The 25954-nt window shown below is 48.1% G+C and overlaps 1 protein-coding gene across 3 annotated transcripts; it reads right to left on the bottom strand.

Moving 5' to 3' along the window:
• Positions 1-3348: 3348 nt before the first annotated feature.
• On the bottom strand, positions 3349-25706 carry Slc43a3 (solute carrier family 43 member 3). 3 transcript variants are annotated; one of them, XM_026406559.2, is made up of 13 exons: positions 25632-25706; positions 24553-24909; positions 24074-24203; positions 22406-22452; positions 19904-19980; positions 19591-19683; positions 16361-16500; positions 14982-15079; positions 13429-13602; positions 13107-13226; positions 7607-7793; positions 6918-7041; positions 3349-5792 (listed from the first exon to the last, which is right to left on the bottom strand). In XM_026406559.2, exons 2-13 carry the CDS (start codon positions 24734-24736, stop codon positions 5691-5693), a joined length of 1476 nt encoding a protein of 491 aa, XP_026262344.2. In that variant the 5' UTR covers positions 24737-24909; positions 25632-25706; the 3' UTR covers positions 3349-5690. The 3 variants fall into 3 exon arrangements, with proteins under 3 accessions (XP_026262344.2, XP_026262345.2, XP_026262346.2); XM_026406560.2 differs by lacking the exon at positions 25632-25706 and adding an exon at positions 25342-25597; XM_026406561.2 differs by lacking the exon at positions 25632-25706 and adding an exon at positions 25018-25101.
• Positions 25707-25954: the final 248 nt, after the last annotated feature.

Raw genomic sequence — 25954 nt, 5'->3', positions numbered from 1 at the left:
GGGATGGAAAAGCTGGGCCATCACAGCTATCTAACCAACTATTGAAAATCAGTGTGTGTGTGTGTGTGTGTGTGTGTGTGTGTGTGTGTGTGTGATCATTTGGTAGTATAAAGAAAAGCTGATGAGATTCTAGTAAAAAAGACTAGGAAGAAATATACTGAGGTGCTAACCATGGTTTTCTCAGAGCTGTGCTACAACATGCTGTTTCTACTTTGTTTTCTGGTCTGTTGTAAAACCACCATGTTTCTTGGATAAGAATAAGTGTAGCCAAGCACAGTGGCTATTGCCTGTAATCCCAGGGACTCGGAAGGCTGACACAGGAGGGTCACAGGTTGGAGGCCAGCCTGGGCAACTTAGCAAGGCTGTGCCTCAAAATAAAAATAAATAGGGTTGTGGGTCACTGTCATCTGGGACTCCTGCACTGGCCACAGAGGGAAAAAAAGAGTGAGGGTTACAACATCTCGAGAGTGTGTGTGAATGGGAGACCCCATGACATGGTGGGATGGTATTTGGGATTGAACCCAGAGGTGCTCAGTAGTAGACCTGGGTCTGGTGGTGGCCCAGCAGCGCAACGGGCATGTGGCGGGGATAGTCACCTCCACTCCTCTCTGCTGAGGTTGGTAGCAGGAGACAAGCTCTGAGCTGGAAGCCTGTTGCTAAGTCAAACCAAGACTTGTGAAACCCGGTTGCTGGCTTCCTCATGGGACAGGGCAGTTGGTCCCTTTTTGGGAAGAAGTTGTAGAAGGAGGAGTCTCAGGGCAGAAGCAGAAGGCTCTGCACATGAACTGTCTTTTACTTCCTCTTTTCTTGCTCACATTCCCCAGAAATCCCCTGACTCAGGCTATGAGTGTTCTCTGCATTTCCTGAGAGATCCAGGCATCTTTTTTTAAAATAGCAGCTTTACTGAGATAAAATTCACATACCATACAATTCACCCATCTAAAGTGTAAAATTCAATGGTTTTTATGGTATATTGCAACCATCACAACCATCAATTTTAGGAGATTGTCACTCCCAGGAGATACCCCTTGCCCATTAGATTTTGCTGCCCATCTCCTCCCCACCCAGGCCTTGCCCATTGCTAATCTACTTTGTCTCTATGGATTTGCCTACTCTGGGTATTTCCCCTATAAATAGGCAGTCTCTGTATCTGTGGTCTATTGTGACTGGCCCTCCTCCCACTTAGCAGAATGTTCTCAAACTTTGTCCATGTTGTAATCTGTGTCAGTATTTTATTTGTTTTTTATTACCAAATAATATCGCATTGTGTGGGTATATTTATTTTTTCCTTCGCCTCTTGATAGACCTTAGACATCTTTCAGGCCTTCACATATTATCTGTAATGCTAGCTATTCGTGATCTATTCAGTGTCTACCCTATGCCAGGTACTTGACCTAATTTCTAGTCCTTTCAACAGCCCAGAGAGGCAAATCTATTTCTCTCATCATCATGATCAACTGAAATGTAGAGGGGAAGCAGCCCACCCAAGGTCACACTAGTAAGTGGCAGAGCTGGAATTAAATAAAGGGTCCCTCCCACTGTATAGCATTTCATCTCACCCCCTCCACCAGTGCTCTTGTTATCTTATAATTAGCCCTGAGGCAAAAACAAAAAAGAATCCGCACACCCAACTATCATGAGATCTTTCTGCAAGCCTTGGCTGGCACCATGACGCGGCAAGCATACAACAGGGACTGAACCAGGTGAGACCCAGACCCCACCCTGGTTTGCTGCCCAGATCAGGAAGCAGATACCTGTCACCAGGAAGAGTGCCACCAAGTGCTACAGACGGGGACCCATGGAGAGCCCAAGGAAGGATTTTTAGAGGAGATTCTGCATTTTGAGCAGAACACAAAAGCAGATCAGGTGGATTTTCCAAGCAGAGTTGGAGCAAGATGACCACACAGAGGAACTGGGGTCTGCACAGATGTGAGACCAGACACCTTGGTCCACAGGGATAAGTGCTGTCCCACTGGGGGTGGAGAGTGAAGAGGGCAGGGGATCACACTGCTGAGAGGATTAAATGCTCTGCTGGACTCGAGTCATTTTTGAGTAGAGTAACAAGGTCAAAGCCACCTTAGAACTTTGGTGCCCATTTGAGACCCAGGTTCCTTGGAAATTAACCCTTCAGCAACCTGTGAGAAAAAGCAAGGGCTGTGCTTTAGACCCCTGCACATCCCCATATCCCCAGTACCCAGGATAGCTCCTGATACATTGCAGGTGTTCAAGCATTTGTTCAATGACTGAATGGATGAATGAGTGAATGAATGTCTCCCTTTTATCCCTTCCCCTTCCTGCTGCCCTCTTCCCAGGCTCTCTCAGGACTAGGTGGAATAATAGAGCCATCTCCTCCCCTTCCCACCTCCCTCCTGGTCCCTCACCTTCTAACTGTGCTGGTCGTGAGTAAATAAAGGAACGCTCCAGTGCCCAGTGGTAGCAATTCACATGCTCACAATTGCCCTGGGGAGAGAGAGGATTAACTGCACTGTCAGGTGAGGGGATTGTGACTCAGCAGTTAAGAGACTTGGTCAGCTGCTGAGAGCAGAACTGAGATCACAACTAGGAACTTCTCTTTCCAACTAATGCTTTTAGCTAGCTGTGTGGTGTGGAAGGATATAGGGAGGATGAGGCGGGAGGCTCTGAGTTCATGTCCCAGAACAGACCAGGGGTGGGTCCTAGTCTGAGGGCTCCTGTCCCACCTCAGTGACAAGCTGCTATATGAAGATGTGCAGCCAGATCCTCCACCTCCACTTGCCGGGGGGTGACGAATAACTTCTGTACTTTGATACAGCAGGAGTAGGAGCCATTTATTGTAGGGCAACAGAGCTATTTATACATTTTGCACAGCTTATCTTAAATAGCATAAACTAGATACATCAATCAACCAATAAGGAATCTCCACACTTAATGGCTCGCTTTTGTTACTTCTCAAACCACTCCCTCTGTCATTTTGCCAGGCACCACCCAGACTTGTTTACGGACTCTAACATTTCTCTGGCAAAATACCAGGTGTTATTTTTGACTTATTTACAGACCTTAACAATTCCCCCTTTTGTTTAATTTAAATAACGACCATAGTGGTTTTTACAGATACACCATAAATAACCTGCTACAAACAGAAAGGGAGGATACAAAATGCTACAATACCAAGCCAATCAATGGCTCCATGCAAGAAGCCCTTGGAAAAATTATACCAGCAATGACACTGTTAGCAAAGATACTGAGTTACAATTTGTTGTAGATTACAGTTTGTCTCAGTCCAGATAAAACAGTGTCTCAACAGATTAACTCACAGTCCAGGTAAATCACAGTCCAGGTAAGTTCTGCAGGCAGCTAGCTTAAATCACAGTCCAGGTAAATTCTGCAGGCAGCTAGCTTAAATCACAGGCAAGGTAAGTTCTGCAGGCAGCTAGCTTGATCTGAAGTCTCCTCCAGTTCTCAGCAACACTGGGAATTAATTCTTCTATCTTTGTTTTCACCGGCACTGGGATGAAGACAGGAACTCCGGATGGCTAAGAAAATCTTGTAGCATTCTACTAAGAAAACAACCTTCTGAACAATTTAGTACATTATCTCAAGGTTTTTTACATTTGAAATAAGCCTTAATAATGTTCATTACTCATTAGCTTCCAGGTGTGGGAGAACCATTGTAGTTTAGTTACTGGCACTGAAAATGACCAAACATCAGGGACGCTGGTAGTGTCTTCTGCCAGCTGTAGTGTCCCAGGCATCCCCGGAGAGTCCGGGGAGTATCCGGACTCAAACTGCTACTGGACACAGGGAGCAAAAGCCTGGGAGACTGTGCCTCCAGGTCAGGTCTAGATTTGGGCTCCCGGCAGTGGAAGAGCCGGCTGCCGCAGCTGCTTGCAAAGTACTTGCTGCACCATGACCCGCTTGTGCACATGGCAGCTGCTGCACAGATTCACGCACCCTCCGGTAACGAAAAGTATTCAGTAATAGCCTTTTGCTGCAACTTTTTTTTTTATAATCCTTTTTTTTCTGAACTTTCTTTTTCTTTTTCTTTCTGACTAGAGTTCCTGGGCTTTTATCAACACATGCCCTAACTATTCTTGGTTCCACTGGGGTGTCTCTTTCCCTTATCAATTTACTTCTCACCCCTTCCATATTTTCATCATGAAGACAATACAATACACTGAGACAAAACAAGACCCAAACATACTGTATCAATATTCTCCATTTTCTCGAAATGGCCATTTTTCCTTTCGCCCTATCTGTCTAGGGACGAGCAGATTGCTCCCGTCCTATCTATGGATGGGCAGCTTTTTTTCGTCACTTACCCCCAAGTGTCCCGGGGCTCCCCGTAACGGGCCACCATCTGCCGGGGGGTGACGAATAACTTCTGTACTTTGATACAGCAGGAATAGGAGCCATTTATTGTAGGGCAACAGAGCTATTTATACATTTTGCACAGCTTATCTTAATTAGCATAAACTAGATACATCGGTCAACCAATAAGGAATCTCTACACTTAATGGCTCGCTTTTGTTACTTCTCAAACCACTCCCTCTGACATTTTGCCAGGCACCACCCAGACTTGTTTACGGACTCTAACATTTCTCTGGCAAAATACCAGGTGTTATTTTTGACTTATTTACAGACCTTAACATCCACTCACACAGTCAGTCTTCCAGGGTGGAGCCTCCTCAGGAACACATGTGTGTGCATGCATGCACACAAACTCCCATGTGTACACATACATGCAAACTCTCATGTGTGCGTGCATGCACGTGTACACACAAATACACACAGACACACACACACACACAGACACACACACACCAGTCCCAAGTCCAGAGAAGTAGAAATAGCAATGGCCTTAGACACAGAGTCTTTATTTTTATACAAAATTATCCCATATAAAAATGTTTTATAAAATGCCAGAAAGTAAATAACTATCCCCCTTCCTGAGGAGGAAAATATGCCCAGGAGGGTTCATCAGACTTCCTTCTGGCAAGTGGGTCAGCTGGTTCCTAAGGTCCTTGGGCAGGTGGACTCCGTGTCACTGTTCCTAAGACTTGCCAGGACATTAGCTCCAGAAAGAACCTTGGACTCTCTCATTTTACACATGGGAAAAGTGATGCTCAGACCAAAAGAGGGCACCCAAGCTCATCCGGCACCAGGCGCCTCTGTCTGCTCCTCTTTCCCCTGAAGCTCATAGAAAGTTCTCCAACCAAGATGTGCTTCAGAGGGAAAGCTAGTTCTGCTGCTAGGTCTACCTCTAAACGCCAGGCAGTAGGCCATGATGACCTCACACTTCACCTAGAAATGTACCTGGCAGCACAGGTTCCAGCACATGTGAGCTCCTGGGCCAAAGTGGCCTAAAGAAGCAGGGGACACAGCTCGTCCTCCATATCACCTCTCTTGCTCTCAAGGGTCTGCCAGAGTCATGTAGAGAGTCACTTCCTGCTTTGGAACCAAGGAGAAGATCCACAAGCCTTTGCCTTGGGTTTGTAGGCCACTGAGATTCCCTTCTTGCTGATCAGAAACCTGGTGAGCAGTTAAACATCTCTCTCTCTCTCTCTCTCTCTCTCTCTCTCTCTCTCTCTCTCGAAAAAAAAAAAAAATAATGACTACTTAATACAAGTAACCTGGGTAGACAAAGTCCACGGGCACGGGGTCCTCAAAGGCGGGGAACAATAATGCAAAGCATCCAGGGAGGGATTCTGAGCTCATGGTTTAGAGGGGTCTTCCTCCCAGGCGCGGCACTCCCGGTACACCAGGAAGGGGTGGACGAACGTCAGAAGAGTGGTGAGCAACAGTGTCACGTTCACCTGCAGGGAGAGGAAGGAGGAAGCCAGTCTAGCAACTCTGAGCCACCCCCTCAAGCAGCAAAGGGGCCAGAAGCGCCCCCAGTTCACATTCCACTTCCCACCACACACTATGGCGCCCTGGAAGAAGGACTTCTGACTCTTTTCCATTCTTTTCTGTGAAGTAGGGGAAATTAATACTTCTCACCTCACAGATTAAGAAACAGGGAGCTTGAGAGCATTCGATGATTGACTGCTCAAGGTCACATGGGAAGCTGGGGCGGCACCTGTCATACCACCCATCTGAATGTTAGGTTAGATCCCTGATTTAATAGTCAGCTAATTATCCTTAGTTTGAGTTTTTCCTTCTTTTTCTCCCAGTGACAGATTTAAACTCCTGTTTTACACTTTGCTGACTTTTTAAAAATGAGGCAAACAGAGGCAGGCAGGGGATCCGAACCCTGAATTCAATGTGGAGAGACATCTGCCCCTTAGCCGTGTGCCTCGGAATGTGTAAGTCTCTTTGAGCCGCGGTTTCTACAGAGAACTACAGAGTCCTCCTCCCCGCTCTTAGGACTGGGCCTCTGAGCATCCTTCAGGTGTGAGGACCCTGTCTCTCAGGCTAACTCTAGTCCACCTTACAGCCTGGGGAAATGGCCTGCACTCACTTGAAGCAGGAAATATCTTTGAAGTCTTAGGTTTTTCTTAAAATTTTGTGAGGATTTTGCATCCTACTCCAGAATACATTATTTATCTTCACACCCATCATAATTTTCCCCTCAAATCCCTGAATAACAGACTCTCCAGAAGGTTGTACCATGTTACCCTGGTGGCTTCAGCTGCCCCCAGTGCAGGCCAGAGGTACTCCCCCTCACACTGATTTGAGAAGCAAGGCCGAGGACGTACCCATGTGCAGAACTCTGGCTCCCAGCACCCTGAGTCAGCTCTGGGTGCCCCCTGCTGGGCACCTGGCTGCTGTAGGGCTAGTGTCAGCTCTGGAACGAGGCCTCCGGGAACCAGCCTTCCCACAGTACTCTCCCCACAGTACTCTCCCCACAGTACTCTCCCCACAGTACTCCCCCCACAGTACTCCCCCCACAGTACTCTCCCCACAGTACTCTCCCACAGTACTCTCCCCACAGTACTCACGTATAAGGGGTCGTTCTGGAGGGGGCCTTTGATGAGGGTGAAGAGGGGGAACTGCAGCAGGGACACAATGGCTGACAAGGTCATCACCAGTCCAAAGAGCTTTCCAAAGTGCTCTGAAGGAAAACTGAGGAGAGAAACAGGGGGATCCAGTGAGCTTCAGGGGCCTGGGCTCTGTGGGCCTCTGCCACCTATGGGCCTCCAATTCCTGTCCAAGGCCTTCCTCTGCCCACCCACACAGCCCTTCCCTTCCCCTTGCTCAGGTATTCAGACCACAGAACACAGAGAAGGCTTGTGCTGGCCCCGGGGGGGAAGGGCAGGGATGCAGACGCAGGCCATACCTGGGGAAATCTTAAGGACAAGGCAGAAGAACACACTATCAAAGAAAGCAGGAATGGAGTACCAAGGACACAGAAAAGGGCAAAGGTTTTTTTTTCCAATTACCCTTGGGAGAGGTGGCATTGAAAGGTACATAGGCATCCACCAGGAGACAGGCAGAGGGGCACAGCTGATGCAAAGGCTCAGATAGGTGCATGCTCTCTCCTGCTCTTGGCCTCCACCTCCAGCATCACCTGTTCCCAAATTCAGCTGTCTTCACCTGACAACTCCAGGCCCACCCTCACCCCCCCCCCGGCTCTTTATCTCCCACCTGCTTCCCTTTGCCCCGTCACAGAACACCCAAGCCCACTTACCCGAGAGTGAGGAAGGCAGCGTTGCCCCCATAGAGGAAGGAGCGGCTGACCACCTGCAGGATGAAGGTGACGTACTGGAGGGGGAGGACAGGGATGGAGGCACAGAGGGCGAAGCCCAGGCACAGCAGAGATGTCAGGGTCAGTGAAGGCACTGCCGACAAGAGGGCCACAGCTGCAGTGGAAGAACCTGTCCCAAGAGGAAAGAGAAGCTGCGGTAGGTGAACCCAATGGAGCACAAGGGACAAGAAAGACCAGAGAAGGTGGGAGCAATATCCCCTCAACTGTGTTAAACCACAACACAAAGAAAAGACCACCGACTCCAATTAAAATCAAATTAAAGCAAGCTTATAATTTCGGCTGGCAGGGCTGCCTCTCCCAAAAACCATGGGAACAGAAGACAGCCCCGCAGCTCTCTTGGAGCACAGCTTTATAGCCCAGAAAGTCACACAAAGGGGGGATGTCTTGAGAACTCATAGATAAGAAAATTTTGACAAGCATAACACAAAGGCAGGTAGCAGATCTCAGCATGGAATTTATGAGGCACCACTAAAGTTTCAGAGAGGGTTGTTATCTGGTCAGGGAAAGCCAGGCATGGGTGAGTTCAAGGCACAGGCAGGCATTCCAAGCAAGTTCAGAAATCGCAGTAATTTATACTAAAGCTGAAATTAGCTTTTCATGCCTTTGTGGCGAGATGGCTCCCAATCTTAAGAGGGAATTAGGCTGGGTTTATCAACGGTCCGAGCAGATAAATGTATGGGTCTTCCTTGAATTCTCTTCTCTTGCATGCTCTGCTGCCATCCCATAAATGACATTGATAATTCACCTCTCCAAAGTAGTACCTTTGGAATGTGTCCTCTCCTCCCTGTCCCCACAGGCTCCTCCTACTTTCAGGGCACCATGAACTCACTCAGAGATTACTGCAATGGCTTCCAAACAGGCTCCATGTCTGCTTTTGCCCCCCAATACCTTGTAGCCAGGTGTTTTTTGATAGCACAGCTGGTAACAGCCAAAAACTGGAAACAGCCAGTGAGGAAGTGTGGCCCCAACTATGCTACAGCCTCATGGTAAGCCACAGGTAAGAGCAACCTCAGGGCAGAGTCACATAAAAAGAAACCCAGTGCCACAACAGTGTGTGAGCGCCTACAGTCGGCTACCTTTGTCTAAGGAAGAGGGGCACAGAGACACACTTGTATATACACCATGCTTATCGAACACTTGTATTTAAGAAATAATAAAAATAGTAAAGTGGGAAGGAAGCTAAACTTTGAATATATAATATATCTTGTTTCACAATGTTAGTTTGGGGGAGATGTAAAGTTTAAAATGTAATTTTTAAAAATTTTTTAGTTATACATGGTCACAATATCTCTGTTTATATATTTTTATGTGGTGCTGAGGATTGAACCCAGTGCCTCACATGTGCAAGGCAAGCACTCTGCCACTGAGCCACAACCCCAGCCCAATTATTATTATTATTATTATTATGTTTTTTTGTTGGGGGGGGGTTGGTATGGGAACTGAACCCAGGGAACTGAGCAATACCCCCAGCCCTTTAAAAATTTTATTTTGAGATAGGGTCTCACTAAGTTGCCCTTAGTGGCCTTGAATTTGTAATCATCCTGCCTCAGGCTCCAGAGTAGCTGGGATTACAAGTACGCACTACCATGCCTGGCTTAAAAATGTAAATCTTTTAAAAACACAATTAAATTAAAATAATGGGCGGGGGCGGGGACAAGCAAAGCAATCCCAAAATATCAGAAACAAAATAAAATAAAACAAATGAACATAACTCTGTACCAAGTTGGTGACCCTTCCGACTGTAATTTTACTGTACATCTGTAAAGGGATAGAGTCTAAGGCCAAAAACAGAGAGAGGAAGGAAATGTGGGGGTAGGGGAGAGGAGAAGGGGAAGGAAAGGAGGGGAAGAGGGGAGAAGGAAGGAGCAATAGCATTTGGAAATTGCATTCTTCTTAATACTGATGTTGCTGAAACTAGTGATCACATTTAAGATTATCTGTATGTGTGTGTGTGTTTGTGTGTGTGTGTATATATTATATATATATAATATATACATACATATATATATATATATGTTATTAGGAAACAAGATTTCAAGAAGAAAAGAAAAGAGACACAATACAAAATCAAGGAAGTGAAATGTGAATGAAAATATCAGCATTAAGTATTCATGGTACTTTTTTTTACAAAATCTTTTATTTATTTTTATCTATCATAATTCTATCCAACGCCTGAAAGCAATTAGAAAGCCTGGCATGGAGACTGCAGCCTCTAACTCCCATTTAACATTTAAGGACCCAGGATATTGGAGAAATGGCCAATTTCAGATCTGGGGCAGGAAACGCACCTAAGGAAATGAACCAGAACACCCAACAGTGCTAAAAAGTAAAGACACTGTCTCAAACTAACAGGAGCATGTCTAAAAGACACAGATGCTAGATTAGTAAAGTTCTCAGTGGCCAAAGATGGTAGCATTTGAGCATCAAGAATAGTGAGGGAGGGGCTGGGGTTATGGCTCAGTGGTAGAGTGCTCGCCTAGCATGTGCAAGGCCCTGGGTTCGATCCTCAGCACCACATTAAAATAAAGGTATTGTGTCCAACTACAACTGAAATATAAATATTAAAAAAAAAAAAATAGTGAGGGAAGCCGAGTGAGGTGGCCCACGCCTGTAATCCCAGCAGCTCAGGAAGCTGAGGCAAGAGGATCATGAGTTCAAAGCCAGCCTCAGCAACAGCAAGGCACTAAGCAACTCAGTGAGACCCTGTCTCTAAATAAAATACAAAATAGGGCTGGGGATGTGGCTCAGTGGCCGAGTGCCCCTCAGTTCAATTCCTGGTTCTAGAAAAAAAAAAAAAAAAGAATAGTGAGGGAAGCAGGGCTCAGTGGCGTATACCTATAATCCCAGTGGCTCAGGAGTCTGAGGCAGGGGGATTGCTAGTTCAAAGTGAACCTCAGCAATTTAGTGAGGCCCTGAGCAACTCAGTGAGACACTGTCTAAAATACAAAAAAGGACTAGGGATGTGGCCCAGTAATTAAGTGCCCCTAAGTTAAAGCCAAAGCAAAAAAAAAAAAAAAAAAGAAGAAGAGGAAAGGAGAGAGAGAGAGAGAGAGAGAGAGAGAGAGAGAGAGAGAGAGAGAGAGAAGAAAAGAGAAGAGAAAAGAAGAGAAAAGAACAGCCCAGGAAGCCAGCTGTGGTGACACACACCTGTAATGCCAGTGACTCGGGAGGCTGAGCAGGAGGACTGTAAGTTCAAGGCCAGCCTCAGCAACTTAGCAACTTAGTAAAACCCTGTTTCAAAATAAAAATAAAAAGGGCTGGGGATGTGGCTCAATGGAAAATTACCCCAGAACCAATCCCCAGGACAAAAACAAAACAATAGTGAGGTGTCTGGTGAAGCTCAGTGGAGAGCACTTGTGCAGCACGCCTGAGGCCCCAGGTTTCATCCCAGCACCAAAAAAAAAAAAGAGGTGAAGAAGAAGAAGGTGACAAGTGACAGAATGGCTTGAAACACGTCAGACATTAAAAAAAAACAAAACAAAAAAAAAAACCTTTTTTTTAGTTGTAGATGGACACAATATCTTTATTTATTTATTTTCATGTGGTGCTGAGGGTCAAACCCAGTGCCTCTCATGGGCAAAGCAAGTGCTCTACCAAGAGCTACAGCCCCAGCCCCCTCAAACGTATTTTAAATGAGACTTTAAGACAGAAAGAAGTAGTCACCCCCAGGGGCACTAAAGCACCAACTCTTTCCCCTGAAACTGCTAAAGTAGGGGGAAACCAAGCATTTATTTCAAGGGAAAGAAATAGTAAGGAAAGTGTTTCTAGAGAAATTCCGGCTATGAAAAATGGAAGGAAAGGAAGAAATATAAAATCATCCTTTTACAGCCCTAATAAAATAATGGGTCTAGCCATGGATCCTCAGTGGCCGCTAAAATCATTAGGCGAAAGGTTGATGGGAAACAGACGGATCAGACTGACAGTGTCCGAACCAGCTGATGAATCTTAACGTCATCACCACAGACAGCAGATACCAGGAGCCTGCTCACAGGAGGGCAGAGGAAGACCACGGTTCCATCTCTGAATGATTCTTGCCAGAAAAATCAAACTGAGTCTCTGTCAAGCCTCTAATCTGCCCGTTTATAGGAAATACCCAATCAGAGGAACACTGAAATGACACCAAAAAGATGCCAAATGCAAAATGTGGGAAATGCAACAGGACAAATAACCCAGTTCCTTCAACAAGTAAACAACAAGGGAAAAGGCTCGGGAGACACTGTTAGAGATTTTAAAAAGGCACATCTACCGAGAACAGTTGTAGACCTAGGATCCTAATTTGAACAAACCAACCCTAAAGCTACGTATGAGACAACGAAGCGAATTTGAACAGTGACTGCACATTGGACAGTATTAAGAAATTATTCTTCCTTTTTTAGTTGTGACAATGATGTCATGGTGACATTTACATAAAAGAGGCCCCTCCGTCAGAGATCCATGCCAAAGAATTTGCAGGTGAAATGACATGCTGAGATTCTGCCCCTCCCCATTCCTGACCCCCACAGGGTGAGGTACCTCAGCAGCCCAGTGTCCTCCCATCATGTCCAAGGATCGTGTCCAATCTCTCGGGGTGTGGTGACATCCTGGCCCCTTCTCACCCCTCTGCTTCCAGGCCCTTCCCTACAGCTCCCCGAGAACTCTGTGCCCTGGTTGGCCTAGATCACGTGCCAGGATCCACCAGCTGCCTCACTGTCTCGCGCTCTCCTTCACCCCCTGGCCCCCTCCCCTCATCTCCTCCCTTTTTACTCTTCCCTCCGTCTTAGCTTAGATGCCATTTCCTCCAGGAAGCCTTCCCTGACAACAACCCATCTTCAACAGGTTACATGACCTTCTTTGGGTCCCATTATCGCCTGTGTGTTTACACAGGCTCCTCATGTGCTACGGGGTGAGGACTCACTGAAAATTGCAAAATATCATCAAGTTGAAATGCATTCAATACGTCTAACCTGCTGAAGGTCACAGCTTAGCCTAACCTACCTCAACGTGCTCCGAACATACATCTCAGCCTTCAGTGGGCAGAATCATCTAACACAGAGCCTGTTTTATAATAAGGCATTGAATACCTCCTGTAATTTATGGGAGATTACATTGAAAGGGGAAAAACAGAATGGTTGTACTGCAGGGTTAGTCACCATCAGAAAGTCAGAACCCTGGAGTAGGGACTGTCTGTGCTTGGTGGGTCGTAACTGACTGACGACCTGTCTTGCTCTACCCGCTAGATGGAGGACAGCTTGAGAAAAAAAGGTGTATCTGACTCATCCACTGCTGAACCCCTGGTGTCTGGCCCTGCCGCTGGCTCTTAATTATCCCTCAGTGGCCGGTGGCTGAATGAATGAATGAGCGCAGGGAGGAAAGGTTAATGCAAAAGAAGAGAGCGTGAGGTAAACGAGGATCTCTCCTCTCCTGGTCCCTCAACCCATCTCACCTGTCCTTTTCGCTTCCTTCTGGTACCTCTGCTTAAGCCAGTCCATGAGCAGCCCATTCCAGGGGGCACACAGCACTCCAAAGAACTGAGTGATGGCAAAGGCGTTGGTGTAGGCGCTGACTGCAAAAAGCAGAGAGGGGTCAGGTGATAAGAGATTGCCAGGCCTGATTTCAGAAGAGGATGCCCCCGCCGGGCCCTTGTCCTGCCTGTCCCTCCCCCCCGCAGGCCCTCTGACCCTCCCCTGGAACACAGGGCCCATTCCTCCCGCCCCTCAGGGCTCCAGCATGGGCCAGCTGGGCTGCCTCCCAGCCCCCACACACACCCTGCGTCCTGTCCCCGCCCGCCAAGTTGGTCAGCAGAGAGTTGAGCATGCCGATGAAGAGGTAGTGCCACAGCTGGATCACGGACAGCCACACCAGGTGCCAGGCGAAGCGCTGAGACAAAGCATAGCTCCAGAAAGAACGGAGTTTCTGCTGCTGCACGCGTCCTGAGCTCTCTGAGGAGAAAGACGAAGGGGGCATCAACCATAGGGAAAGTGGAGGGGAAGGAAAGGCAGAGGGTGCCTTCCCAGGACAGGCTCAGGTCCCGTTCACCTTCCAGCCTGTGTCAGGAACTCATCCGGTGTGCCCTGTGAGCTGCCTGCAGCCTGCACACCCCCACGGCTGTGCTTTGTCATCTGGTCCTAGCACCTTGAATGACCCTCCGAGTTCTTCCGTCTATTGAAATGTGATCTGCCGCTCACGGTGTGCTCAATGACACGTCTCGCAATAATACTTTCCTGATCTTTCTTAGCCGCAAAGGTAAAAAGAAAGACAGAGGAGAAAGAGCCAATGGGAAGATCACTGGTGGACAGCTATTGTTCTGGCCTGCTCCATATCGCCTCCCTGGCTTTGGGTCCCAGCATCTTGAGCTTCTTGGGGAAGCCTCCCCTGCTCTATTCCTCGTGGTCTAGATGGGACGATGAGCTACACGTTCTGTTCCTCACCCAGGGTTGACCAGTTACCTCATTCTCCTAAAGGGGTAGAATGCCCCAGAAGTATCCTGGCTCTCCATCTCCAGGAGCCTGGCAAATGCAATTTTCCCCTTGATTTTATGAGCTTCCCAGAGTCCTATTATTCTTTCTTGTTAAAATAAATTTTTATTGTGTATATTTAAGGTATGCAACATGATGTCATGGGATACATATAGATAGTGAAGTGGTTACTATAGTGAAGCAAATTAACATATCCATCATCTCACATGGTTATCCACTTATTTTTTTTTTTAAATCCAGAACAGCTAAAATCTATTCACTTAGCAAAAATCTCAAATACAATACAATTGTATCAGCCACAGCCCTCATGGGTAGATGATCTCTCCAGACTTAATCATCCTAGTATCCTTTGGCTACTCTGTTTCCTCCTTCCAAGTCTTGTCTTTATTTCTCCCATAGCCAGCAGTGGCTGATTTGTAATATTTGTAACCAAAGAGAAAGGAAGGAAAGGAGGCAGCAATGGAGACAGGGGCCATGAGAGAGGGCAGAGCCATGAGACAGACATGGGGACAAAGAAACCAACATCAGTGCACTGGCACGGCAGGTGAGAGCAGGCCTGGAGTAGGGGTGGGGAGCCAAACAATGGAAGGCAGACTTCACTGGGCGCAGGAAGAGATGCAGAGAGAAAAGAGGAACACAGGGAAGGAACACAAAAGGGACAAAAGTCCTGCCCTCTCTAATGCCTCTACAAAGTGAGGGGACAGAGAAGGTCCTTTCTCCACCCCTCCTGTCCTGACTCAGCCCCTGGGGTGCTCCTGAGGGGAGGAGCCAGGTGAGGGCCTTGGTAAGTGGCAGGAAAGGCCAGGTTCTGAAGGGGAGATGAGCTGACCAGCAGGGCTCACCTCCGTTTGATGAAAGACACTCTTTTGACTGCAGCTCCCTGTTTTCGGGCTCAGCTGTTTTCTTCTCTTCCTTTCTGGAACCACGCCCAGAACACAGGCTGTGGAAACAGAAGCCCCAGCAGCCAGGCCAGGGACTGTGAGCTGCACCCAAGACCCAGACTGGAGGGATCAGTGCAGTGGATCCCCATTTCCCCATTTCCCTGCACAGTGGAGCCACCTTTGAACCACCCCAGGGTCCAGGCAGCAGCCCAGATGGATGCGATCAGGACGCCTGGGGGTAAAAACCAGGCTCCCATTTTTCAAAAATAATCTCCAAATGATTCTAGTGATTCTAATATGCAGAAAAGTAGGGGACGCTCTGGTAGCCTGGGAAGAGGACGGGCCTGGGGTTCCCATCTCAGCCCTGCCTCTTCCTAGCTTCAGGAACATTCTCAGATCCACCCCTTATGGGCCTCATTTTTCCCATTTAGAACATGGAGGTAAGAGCTGGGTGCAGTGGTGCAGGCCTGTAATCCCAGCAGCTTGGGAGGCTGACGAAGGAGGATCATGAGTTCAAGGCCAGCCTCAGCAACTTAGCAAGTTCCTAAGTAACTCAGTGAGACCCTGTCTCCAAATAAAATATTTTTTAAAAGGGCTGGGGATGTGGCTCCGTGGTTAAGTGCCTCTGGGTTTAATCCCCAGTACAGCAAAAGAATATCTGAGAAGATTGTTTTGAGAATGAAATCAAAGGGCATTTGGGGTCTGACAATTGGGAAATGTGCAGCAAATGAGCACCCTCTGTCTACTCCTTATATCTGAGTGCAAAAATTATCACAGGTACTCACCCCCTCTGTATCTCCACCCTTTGCAATGGGACTTAGCAGCTCTTTTTCTCATCCCCTGAATCTGAGCTGGCCTTGTGAATTGCTTCAGTCAAAAGAATGGAACAAAAGCAAGGTGCCAGTCTAAATCTCAAGAAAACGCCTGCATTTCTGCACTCTCTCGGAACCCTGACACCACCACATGAGTAAGCCCAGCCCAGTCTGCTGGAAGATGAACCATGTAACCCAAACATCCCTACTACTCCAAACCCCGTAGTCTACTAGACTAGCCTACCCCCAGATGGTGCATCAGATGGTCAGAAGCATAAGCAACCCCACTTAAATCATTTAAATCTGGCCCTGGTCTGTAGAACTAGCCAGCTATCCAAATTGTGGAAAAGAATAAATGCTTATTATTTGAGACCATTGAGTTTGGGGGGGGGGTAGTTTGTTATGCAGCAATAGCTAACTGATACACTCCTGTTCCCATTCTCCTCTCCTGGGACAGGTTTGCTCTTCCTTATCTGTTGTACCTCTTGCTTTCCACTCTAGATGTAGGATTTGGCCCACAATCCTTACCCATAGCTGTAGTTGGGGGGCAGTGGATAGGGAATGTGCCCCCGGGGCATCAGGAGGAAAGTACGCCCGACATGCCAGATACTACATGCAGAGAGGAAGATGAAGGAGGCCCTAAGGCGGATGCCCTGTTCATTAAGAAGCTACAAATAAAAGGAAAAAGAAGTCAGTGCACTCCCCCGCGTTCATAGCAGCATTATTGATCCAAGCATCCATCATTAGATGAATAAACAAAATGCGGTCTATCTATTCAATGGAATATTATTCATTCTTAAACAAGAAAATTCTGACACATGCTAAATATGGATGACTCTTGAGGACATTGTACTAAGTGAAATAAGTCAGTCACAAAAGGACAAATTCTGAATGGTTCCACTTACATGAGATACCTAAAGTATGCGAATTCATAGACAGAAAGCAGAACTAGGGGCTGGTAGGCAGGGTGGGGATGGAATGGGAAGTGTTTTAATGGGTAGAATATTCCAATTTTATATAAAAAGAGTTCTGGAGGTTACATAGTGGTTCCACACTGCGAATGCACTTCCTGCTACAAACTGAATACTTAAAGATGGTTAAAGTGGGACATTTTATGTTATGATTAAAAAGTCAGGGTAGCTCAGTGGCAGAGCATGTGCTCAGCATGCACAAGGCCCTGAGTTCAATCCCTAGCACCAAAATCAGCAAATAAATAAAGAAAAAGAAAAGTCAATGTGGGTGGCAGGAACTAGAATCAGTTTCCTAGAGGAGTCTTAGCAGGCTTCTTGCTCATGCCCTGGAGGCTGAACAAGGACACTCCACTCCCATATTCCCTCAGCCCAGGGCCCAGCCAGATGCAGGGAGCCATCCTGTCACCCTTCGTCACAGTCTTGCGGAGCCTCCTAGGAGGGCTCTCGGGGATCTCCTAGCCGAGGGCTTCCCACACACACCAATAGCAGGGAAGTCTTTTTGTTCAAACAAAATTTACACAAAAACTCAACTTAGCAAACACATCCGTGGGAACCTGCCAAGTTATCTTCCCCTGCATTCTCCTTGGTGACCAACAGCACATTGAAGGGAACTCCTGAGTTCCTCGATACCAGTTCAAAAACCACAGATCTAGTCCAACCCCCTCCTCCCTCTACAGAGGGTGACTGAGGTCCTCCATGTGCAAGGAATTGCCCAACATCAGAGGACGCAGCCAAGTTGGATTAAACTAGGGATTCCAGCTCCTGCTACAGCACCCTCCCCGGCCACCTCTGGAGGGGAGGGAAATGGTGGCATGCCCAGGGGAAGGGAGAGAACCTGGAAAGTGACCTTGCACCAGGGGTCAAAAGGCTTGAGTGCCCCAGGAGTTCAGTCTCTGGGTGACCCTCCAAGCCAAGGTGCTCGGGGGACTAATTGAGGTTCATTTTTGGGTTAGGACCTCCAGAGATCCTCTTCTCTTGTGATCCTCAGTCAGTATCAGCTGCTTCTGGTCCAACACAAACCCCAGCATGGGACTCGCACTCTTTCACCCCTTCTCCCTCAGCCATATTTCGGGTGCTGACTTTTGTCCTCCAGCCTGTTGCCTCATAATCAAAACATGGCAGCCATAACTCCAGCCGTCACATCCTCCCAACGCAACACTCAAAGAGGAAAGGTAAGAAGGGAGACCGAGGAGGAAGGCTTTCGTTTTACTCCATTCTCATTTTCCTTCAGGGAAGAAATACCCTCTGAAGTTCTTGCAGAACCTCCTTCATCTCATTTAGAAGGGCTTGAGCCAGGCGCTCTCCATTCGCCTGTCATCCCAGCAGCTCAGGAGGCTGAGGCAGGAGGATTGTGAATTCAAAGCCAGCCTCAGGAAAAGTGAGGTGCTAAGCAACTCAGTGAGACCCTGTCTCCAAATAAAATACAAAATAGGGCTGGGGATGTGGCTCAGTGGTTGAGTGTCTCTGAGTTCAATCCCTAGTACCTCCTAGTATCTCACTTAGAATGGCAATCACCAAGAATACAAGCCACAAAAATGTTGGCAAGGATGTGGGGGAAAAGGCACACTCATCCATTGCTGGTGGGACTGCAAATTGGTGCAAACACTCTAGAAAGCGGTATGGAGCTTCCTTAGAAAACTTGGAATGGAACCATCCTTTGACCAGTTATCCCGCTCCTTGGTTTATGCCCAAAGGAACTTAAAATCGGCATATTACAAGGATGCAGCCACATCAATGTTTATAGCAGCTCAATTCACAAGAGCTAAACTGTGAGACCAACCTAGATGCCCTTCAATAGATGAATGGATAAAGAAACTGTGGTATATATACACAATGGAATATTGCTCAGCACTAAAAGAGAATAAACTTTTGGTATTTTCAGGTAAATGCAATAGAGAATACCATGCTAAGCAAAGTAAGCCAATCCCAAAAAACCAAAGGCTAAATGTTCTCTCTGATAAGCGGATGTTGATCCATAATGGGAGCAGGGGCAACATGGGAAGAATGAAGAAACTTTGGGTTGGACAAAGGGAGGCATGGGGGTAGGAAAGATGATGGATTAAGACAGACATCATTATCCTACATACATGTATGATTGCACGAATGGTATGACTCTACATCATGTACAACCAGAGAAATGAAAAGTTGTGCTGCATTTGTGTACAATGAATCAAAAGGCATTCTGCTGTTATATATACCTAATTAGAATAAATAAATAAATAAATATCAGTACACTACAGTGACACAGCCACATCAATGTTTATAGCAGCTCAACTCACAATAGCTAAGCTATGAAATCAATCTAGGTGCCCTTCAATAGATGACTGGATAAAGAAATTGTGATATACACAATGGAATATTACTCAGCCTTCAAGAAGCATGAAATTATGGTAATTTCCAATAAATAGATGGAGCTGGAGAATATCACGCTAAGTGAAATAAGCCAATCCCAAAGAACCAAAGGCTGAATGTTTTCTCTGATATGCAGATGTTAATTCATAATGGGGGCGGGGAAGCTAGGGAAGAATAGAGGTACTTTGGATTAGACAGAAGGGAGTGAAAGGAGGGGAGGGGTTGTGGGGGTAATAAGGATAGTAGAATGAATTGGACATTACCCCATGTGCATGTATAATTACACGACTGGTGTAATTCTACATCACGTACAAGCAGAAGAATGAGAAGTTTTACCCTATTTATGTATGATATGTCAAAAATGCATTCTACAGTCATGTATAACTAATTAGAACAAATTTTAAAAAAAGAATACCAAATTCTGCTATTATTTACCTTAATGAATAGGAAGATTGCAGAGGAAGAGTCAAATGCTCCGTTGTAGAGGGTGATGATGGTAGAACGGTGTTTGCCAAACAGGTTCCCAATCTAGAGAAGACACAAGAAGTCTGGACCACCCATTGACTCATGGAACAACTCTATCTTGAGTGTCCAGCAAGCGCCAGCCACACACAGACCCTCCACCACCCTCCACTCCAAGAGCTTCCCCCCCCCCCCGTGGCTGGGGCCAACCCCATCAGACGCAGCCAACGGTGGAAAAGTGCCCTCCTTCCCTCATCCCAACCCCTGACACTCGACAGACCCACACCTGCAGGTTGGTGATGAGGAACAGGATCCCCCCGACGGTGAGCATGGGCATGGCCAGGAAGAGCAGCACAGCCGAGTCTAGAACCATCAAAGTCAGAGGTGGGCTGATGCTGCGGCAACCCAGAGATGACCCCAAATGCCAGCACGTCCTCCCCTCTCCTCCAGGAAGCCCTAGATCCCACCTGTTCCAGAGGCCCAACAACCCTGGACCCAGTTCTCCCCAGCTTCTAGCCTCCCTCAAGGGTCTTAGGGTACAGATTTTCCCAGCTGTGCCTGCAGAGTTACCTTTTTTCCACTACAGATGGGTTTAGGTCTGTGGCAAACCACAAGCACCCCCTGCCTCTTCAACCCCCCACACACACTATGAGGGAAGAGGACATCAGACTCAGTCCATCTGTCCCTGAAAGCCCAGTCTCTAATTCACTGCATGACCACAACCTTGAGCTGTTTTTCTGGGTCTGTGCCTCAGTCACCTCATCTGTTCAATGGGAACAACAGTCTCTACTTTTCCTGCCTCATGAGGGTGCTGGGAGATCCGATTGAAAACACGGCCACGGTCTTTCCTTTGTCCCTGAACTTCAAGCTATTCCTTCATGTCAGGCGTGGTCCCTGGCATTGGAAGTGCCAGATAGTAAAGCACTCCTCTTGCACTTAAAAAGACTGGCTGCAAGCAGATTGCTAAGACAGGCCTGGTAAGCACTGAGTAATTGCAAAACAAGGGCCAGGGCAGAAGGAACTCTTGGTAAATTAGTCTTTCCCAAACCACAGACTTCTGCCCTCCTTTACAATTTTGGCCATAACCTCTGCCTGTCCTATTATTTGTTAAAATGTTTTCTTTAGGGGATGGGGGAGGGCAGAACCCATGCTTAGCATGAGCAATACCCAGGGTTCCATCCCCAGCCCCACAAAGAAAGAAACTATTTTCTTTAAATTTGATCCACTTTTATCCAAAAGAAAACCACTGGAAGAGACCCTTTCTAGGGCTGGGGATACAGCTCAGTTGGTAGAGTGTTTGCCTCGCATGCACAAGGCCCTGGGTTCAATCCCCAGCACCACACACACCAAAAAAAAAAAAAAAAAAAAAGAGAGAGAGATACTTTTTGTCACCATTGTAAGTAGAAACCCTTGCTCCCTGGTTATGAATGGGAGTGTAAATGCAAAATTAAATACAACAAAGAAAAACAATGTTATCCACCTGCTCCTGTCAGTCAGTGTGTTAGACTAGCCCCAAGAAAACAAAAGGACTGAAAGAGAAATAAAATCACTGTTCCAGCAGGTGACTCAATGTTTGTTAATGAAGTTGTCTGGGCTCCTAATATATCTGTGTGTGTGTGTGTGTGTGTGTGTGTGTGTGTGTGTGTGTGTGTGTGGTGTGCTGGGGCTAAGATCCTTTTGAGTAACTACTGTTGTGTAACCTGAGAAGCCCTGAACTGGGCTAATTTTAGAGCATTCATGCTATTTACCATTTCAATTTCTGTACTTATAAAAACATCCATGTCACCTAATGAACTAAAGGTGGGCAGAGACTGCTTTCACAAGAGTTATTGTGGCTTCCAGGCCTTTTCCAGAACAAAAAGTCCCATTTTTTTTTTTTTTTATGGAGGAAGAGGGGGAAGAGTTGCTCAAACGATTCACAATGGTGAATCAAGCACGAGCCAGCCACATCCGGCTACTTGAAAATTATTGACAGGCTTTCGATTACCTGAGGCCCATTTGATAAGGAGCACAGTTTGAAGTCTTTGGCCTGAGAGGTGCCAGGCTATCTCCCAAGATCTGTTTGGATCTCCGAGGTTGCTCAGCATGAATGCAGACCACCCTTGACATCATCTCCGGTATAGAACCCGGTTATGTGCTATACCTTGAATTCCTAACCCCAAAATTGAGCCACTCCATCTGAGCCTGGGGAGGAATAAGGGGAGGCATCTCCCAGCCAGTATAACCAGGGAGCTAGCACAGGAGGGTCAGGAGCCTGCCCCCCCACCAGGCCCGCCTCCCACCAACTCTGGAGCAAGTCTTTGCCAAGGGTCCCTCTCCGGCCTCAGTTGGCTCTTCTTCATAAAGGAGGCAGGATGGATAAACCTAGTTGGAATTCATAGATTTCAATAAAGGGGAATATTTGAAAAATAAAAAGCTTTTGAGTATAATAGAGTTGTCAACTTTTATCCTGCTAAGTAAGGATACTTTCAAAACGCATTCATATTATCATTTGATTTTTTTTTTAAAAAAAGAAAGAGAGATCATTTTTACACCTCCAAGAAGGAAATAATCCCTTGAATAAATCCTCTCTGAAGCAGCCCACTTCCATTGCCCTTCCTTCTCACATTTTCTCGGAAGACTAAGCTGTGTTCACAAACCAGCAAAAACCTGACTATCACTGAGGGACTCTTGCCAGCTGATCTCTGAATAACCCCGGGGTGCTTGGGCTCTGGCTGACACCCTCTGTACCTGGCCCATCTATCAGTGCCCCTGGTCTTTGTCCCTCCTCCCACCTGACATGACTCACCTGCAGAGGTGAAGGCTATGGTCAGAGTGGCACTGGTATAGAAAAATCTGAAAGACAGAAAAGAAGACCGTCAAGGAAGGAGAAAGCCCAGAGACAGAACAGGCCTCTGCTCCCCTCCCCTCCAGGCCTAGAAGCATGCTGCATCCTCAACCTGGGAATTCAATTCTGGAAATTCAAGGGGCACAGATGCCTCCTCGGAGGCTCAGCACCAGGTATGAGAAGCCCAGTGAGAAGATGGGATCCTGACTCACAGACTGTGCATAGGGAGTCTTGGATAATGAGTTCTGTTGAGAACAGGATGGGCTGAGGACTTAGCCAGGAGCAGACTAGACAGAGCCCAGGCTCTCTCACCTGGAAGTTCCCAGAGGCAAACCCTTTGGAAAAGCAGGTGAGTGATTAGTCTGTCAATCAACACCTTGAGTTCTAATTCCTCCCTACTGTGTGACTTTGGGCAAGCCGCTTTCCTTCTCTGGGCCTCAGTAGTTTCTTCTGCAAAGGGCAAGAATCAGACTGACCTAGACTCCGAGCTTAAGGTCCTAGAATGCAATGATTTCGGAATGACAATCCCAAGGTTTTAGGGATCCCTTGGCAAGTTGAAGATCTTATAAAGAATGAAGTACTAAAAGCAGAACCCTAAAGATAGAGAAGAAGGAAAGGGCAAAGAAGGAGGGGTAGAGAAGATGAAAGATGGAGAGTCAAAGACGAAGAAAAACTGAAATACAGTCTTTATTCATCCAAAGGCTTAAGTGAACAGGACTTGCTTCCCTCTCTGAGTATGTCCTGGCCCAGGTCCAAGGCTCCCCCATCCTTCTCTTTAAATAGTTTTTTTTTTTTTTTTAAGAGAGAGAGAGAGAATTTTTTAATATTTATTTATTTATTTTTTTTAGTTTTCGGTGGACACAACATCTTTATTTTATGTGGTGCTGAGGATCGAACCCAGCGCCCCACGCATGCCAGGCTAGCACGCTACCACTTGAGCCACATCCCCAGCCCCCCATCCTTCTCTTTGACAGCTGAGCCCACACAAGCCTCCCTGGGGTGCTGCTCTGGGTCATATCAGCCCTCAGCAGACCACTGCTTATCACTGAACCTGGCCATGAGCACAGAGATCCGAACACAGAAGCCAATGACAGGAGCAAACGATTCCTCTCCCTCTGACCCACCTGCTGCCTGAAAGGGAGACCCCCCACTGTCGCCCTCCAGTCCGAGGGGACCTGAAATCCCACCACTGCAGACACCCAGAAAACCTCAGTAACGGAGCCCTGGGCAGTCATGGGGCGAGGAGGGTAAAGAACAAGGCTGAGTTGGTGTGAGGACTTTCAGGAGTGACAGAAGGGTCCCCAGAGTGAAGGGAGGCAGAGAGGAGCAATCTTGGGTGTGCTAATTTTGTAACCCTGACCCCGGGCCAGACCTCACAGGAAGTCAGCCTGGGTTCCTGCTCAATTCAGCAGGTGATAAAAAGACACACTGTTCTGTGGAGCCAGGGGAAGGAGGTGAGGAAAGGCTAGAGAGGGCGCGGGGGAGGAGGGCGGGCCTAGAGACACATCCTGCCAGCCAGCTACTGCTCAGGAGCCTGCCAGGACTGTCCCATCGCCTGACCTGGGTTTCCCTCCCAGCCAGGCAGCTGCGTGAAGAATTCCTCTGCCCAGGGTGGGCCTTTGGACTTACATGGCTAAGAGGCGGGCCACGGTGGTCTTGAAACGGTCAAAGATGTAGCCAGTGGGCAATGTCATGAAGTTGTTCATGAAGGAGGCCACGGTGAAGATGAGAGAGAACCTCTCATCCTGGGCTTTGCAGTCTGGAGGAGAGAAGGGTTCTCAGAAGTCCAGGATACATGGGCCAAGCGCCCATCATCCCAGCCTCCCTGCTAGGTGAGTGCCCAGTTCGGGCTCTCCTCCCTCCAGGACAGCTCGCCGGGCAGAAGGCTCTTCCTCAAGCTGGGTTAAGACGCAGCTGTCCCTAAAGATTCCTGCCCCCAAGACACCCCTTGGAAGCTGGTCCTTCCCGCCCCCTGCATCTCCTAGACAAGAGGGGGACTTGCCCTAGAAAGGCTGGAAAGGTGAGCCAGAGGCAGAGTCCTCCCTATCCCTTCCCAGCCTCCTGGGGACCTGGCTCAGCGTCCTTGGAAAAGCCAGCGCTGTCCTTACCGGCTTGCCCCGTGGCGTTGCTCAGGAGCCCAGCATCTGCTTCACAGAGCTCCTCAAAGTAATGCTCTCTTTTGAAGACAAACACTAGCGAAGCCCAGCCAAAGAGGACGCCCGCAAAGCCAAGGCATTCCAGCAGCCCGGTCAGAAGGGTGGCCACACGAAGGGGCAGGCTCGGCCCTGCCATGGCCCCAAATCCTCAAGTCCCACTTTGTCCTCCTGGGCGGACCACACGAGTTGCAGGTCCTGGTGTGTGCCCACGTGGAAAATTCCTTTGGCAATCCGTTTCCTTCAAGGAGCTCTAGAGTTCCAATTTTTGGGGGCCTGGGCAAAACCCATCAGTGGATGATTCTCTGGATCCTGAAAAACAAGGCAGAGTCTGCCTGTGGGAAAGGGAGAGGTGGACAAAGGGGGGGAGGAAGGGCAGAAAGATTATGACCCCCTGGAAGGAAATTTCGGGAATCACACCTTCACTGGGAATGTCACTCGGTGGCCGAGGGTTTGGCGTGTGCAAGGTTCGATTCCCAGCACAAGCAAAAATAAATAAATAAATAAGAGTAAATAAATAAAAAACTTTTCATACATCATCTCATTATTGCATCTGAATACCAACTTGGCAACCCAGAGTCACAGGTGGAAGTTAATGCTGTACCCAAGGTAGCCCAAGCAGCAGGGTGGGAAACAGGAACTCCTGAGCTCATTCTGAATGGAGTCCACTAAAACAAGAACAGTCTCCCCCCAACCCCGACCCGGTGCAGGGGGGCTCGACCCAGAGCCAACGTGCATGCTCACCACCTCCCGCAAAGCTGATGCTTTGCGACCTTCACTTTACTGGCACAAAAGTTTCAGGGGACTTCCTGAACTTGCCCAAGGTCACACGGCTAACAGTCACAACCCAGGCCACACGAGTCCCCAACTCCAGACGCGAGCCTTGCGTCGGGCTCCCACGCCTCGTCCCCGCCGCCCTCCGCACACCAGTCCACTTGCACCGAGCCCCGCGGCCACTCCCGCTGCCCGGAGCCCCCTCCCCGCCCCGCGCCCGGCCGCCTTCCCGCGGAGGCACCGCCGGGCCCAAGTCCTACCCGCGCGCGCGACGCCAAGGGCTGCTGTCACTCGGCGCTGGCGGGTCGCGCTCTGGATCCGCGCCTGACTCCGCCCCTCCCAGGCCTTGGCCGGCCTCCACCTGCGCCCGCCCGGAAGGGGATGGGACAGGCCTCCTGGTCTCCATCACTTCCTTCTCTCTCTTGACCCCCGCCCCTTCTTCTCCTTCGGTGGCCCTCCAGCAAGCCAGCCGAGTCTCTTTCCCTCTCTCCTGACTCGTGTGCACACACCCCCAGCCCAGCTCCCTGGTCCCCTTCCTGCCCCAAGCAACTTGGTTTTCACCACGTTCCAAGCCCAGGTCCAC

Source organism: Urocitellus parryii, chromosome 4, assembly GCF_045843805.1.
Source record: "Urocitellus parryii isolate mUroPar1 chromosome 4, mUroPar1.hap1, whole genome shotgun sequence".
NCBI lineage: Eukaryota > Metazoa > Chordata > Mammalia > Rodentia > Sciuridae > Urocitellus > Urocitellus parryii.
Note: the sequence above shows the minus strand (reverse complement) of the source record. Positions and strands in the feature narration are given on the sequence as shown.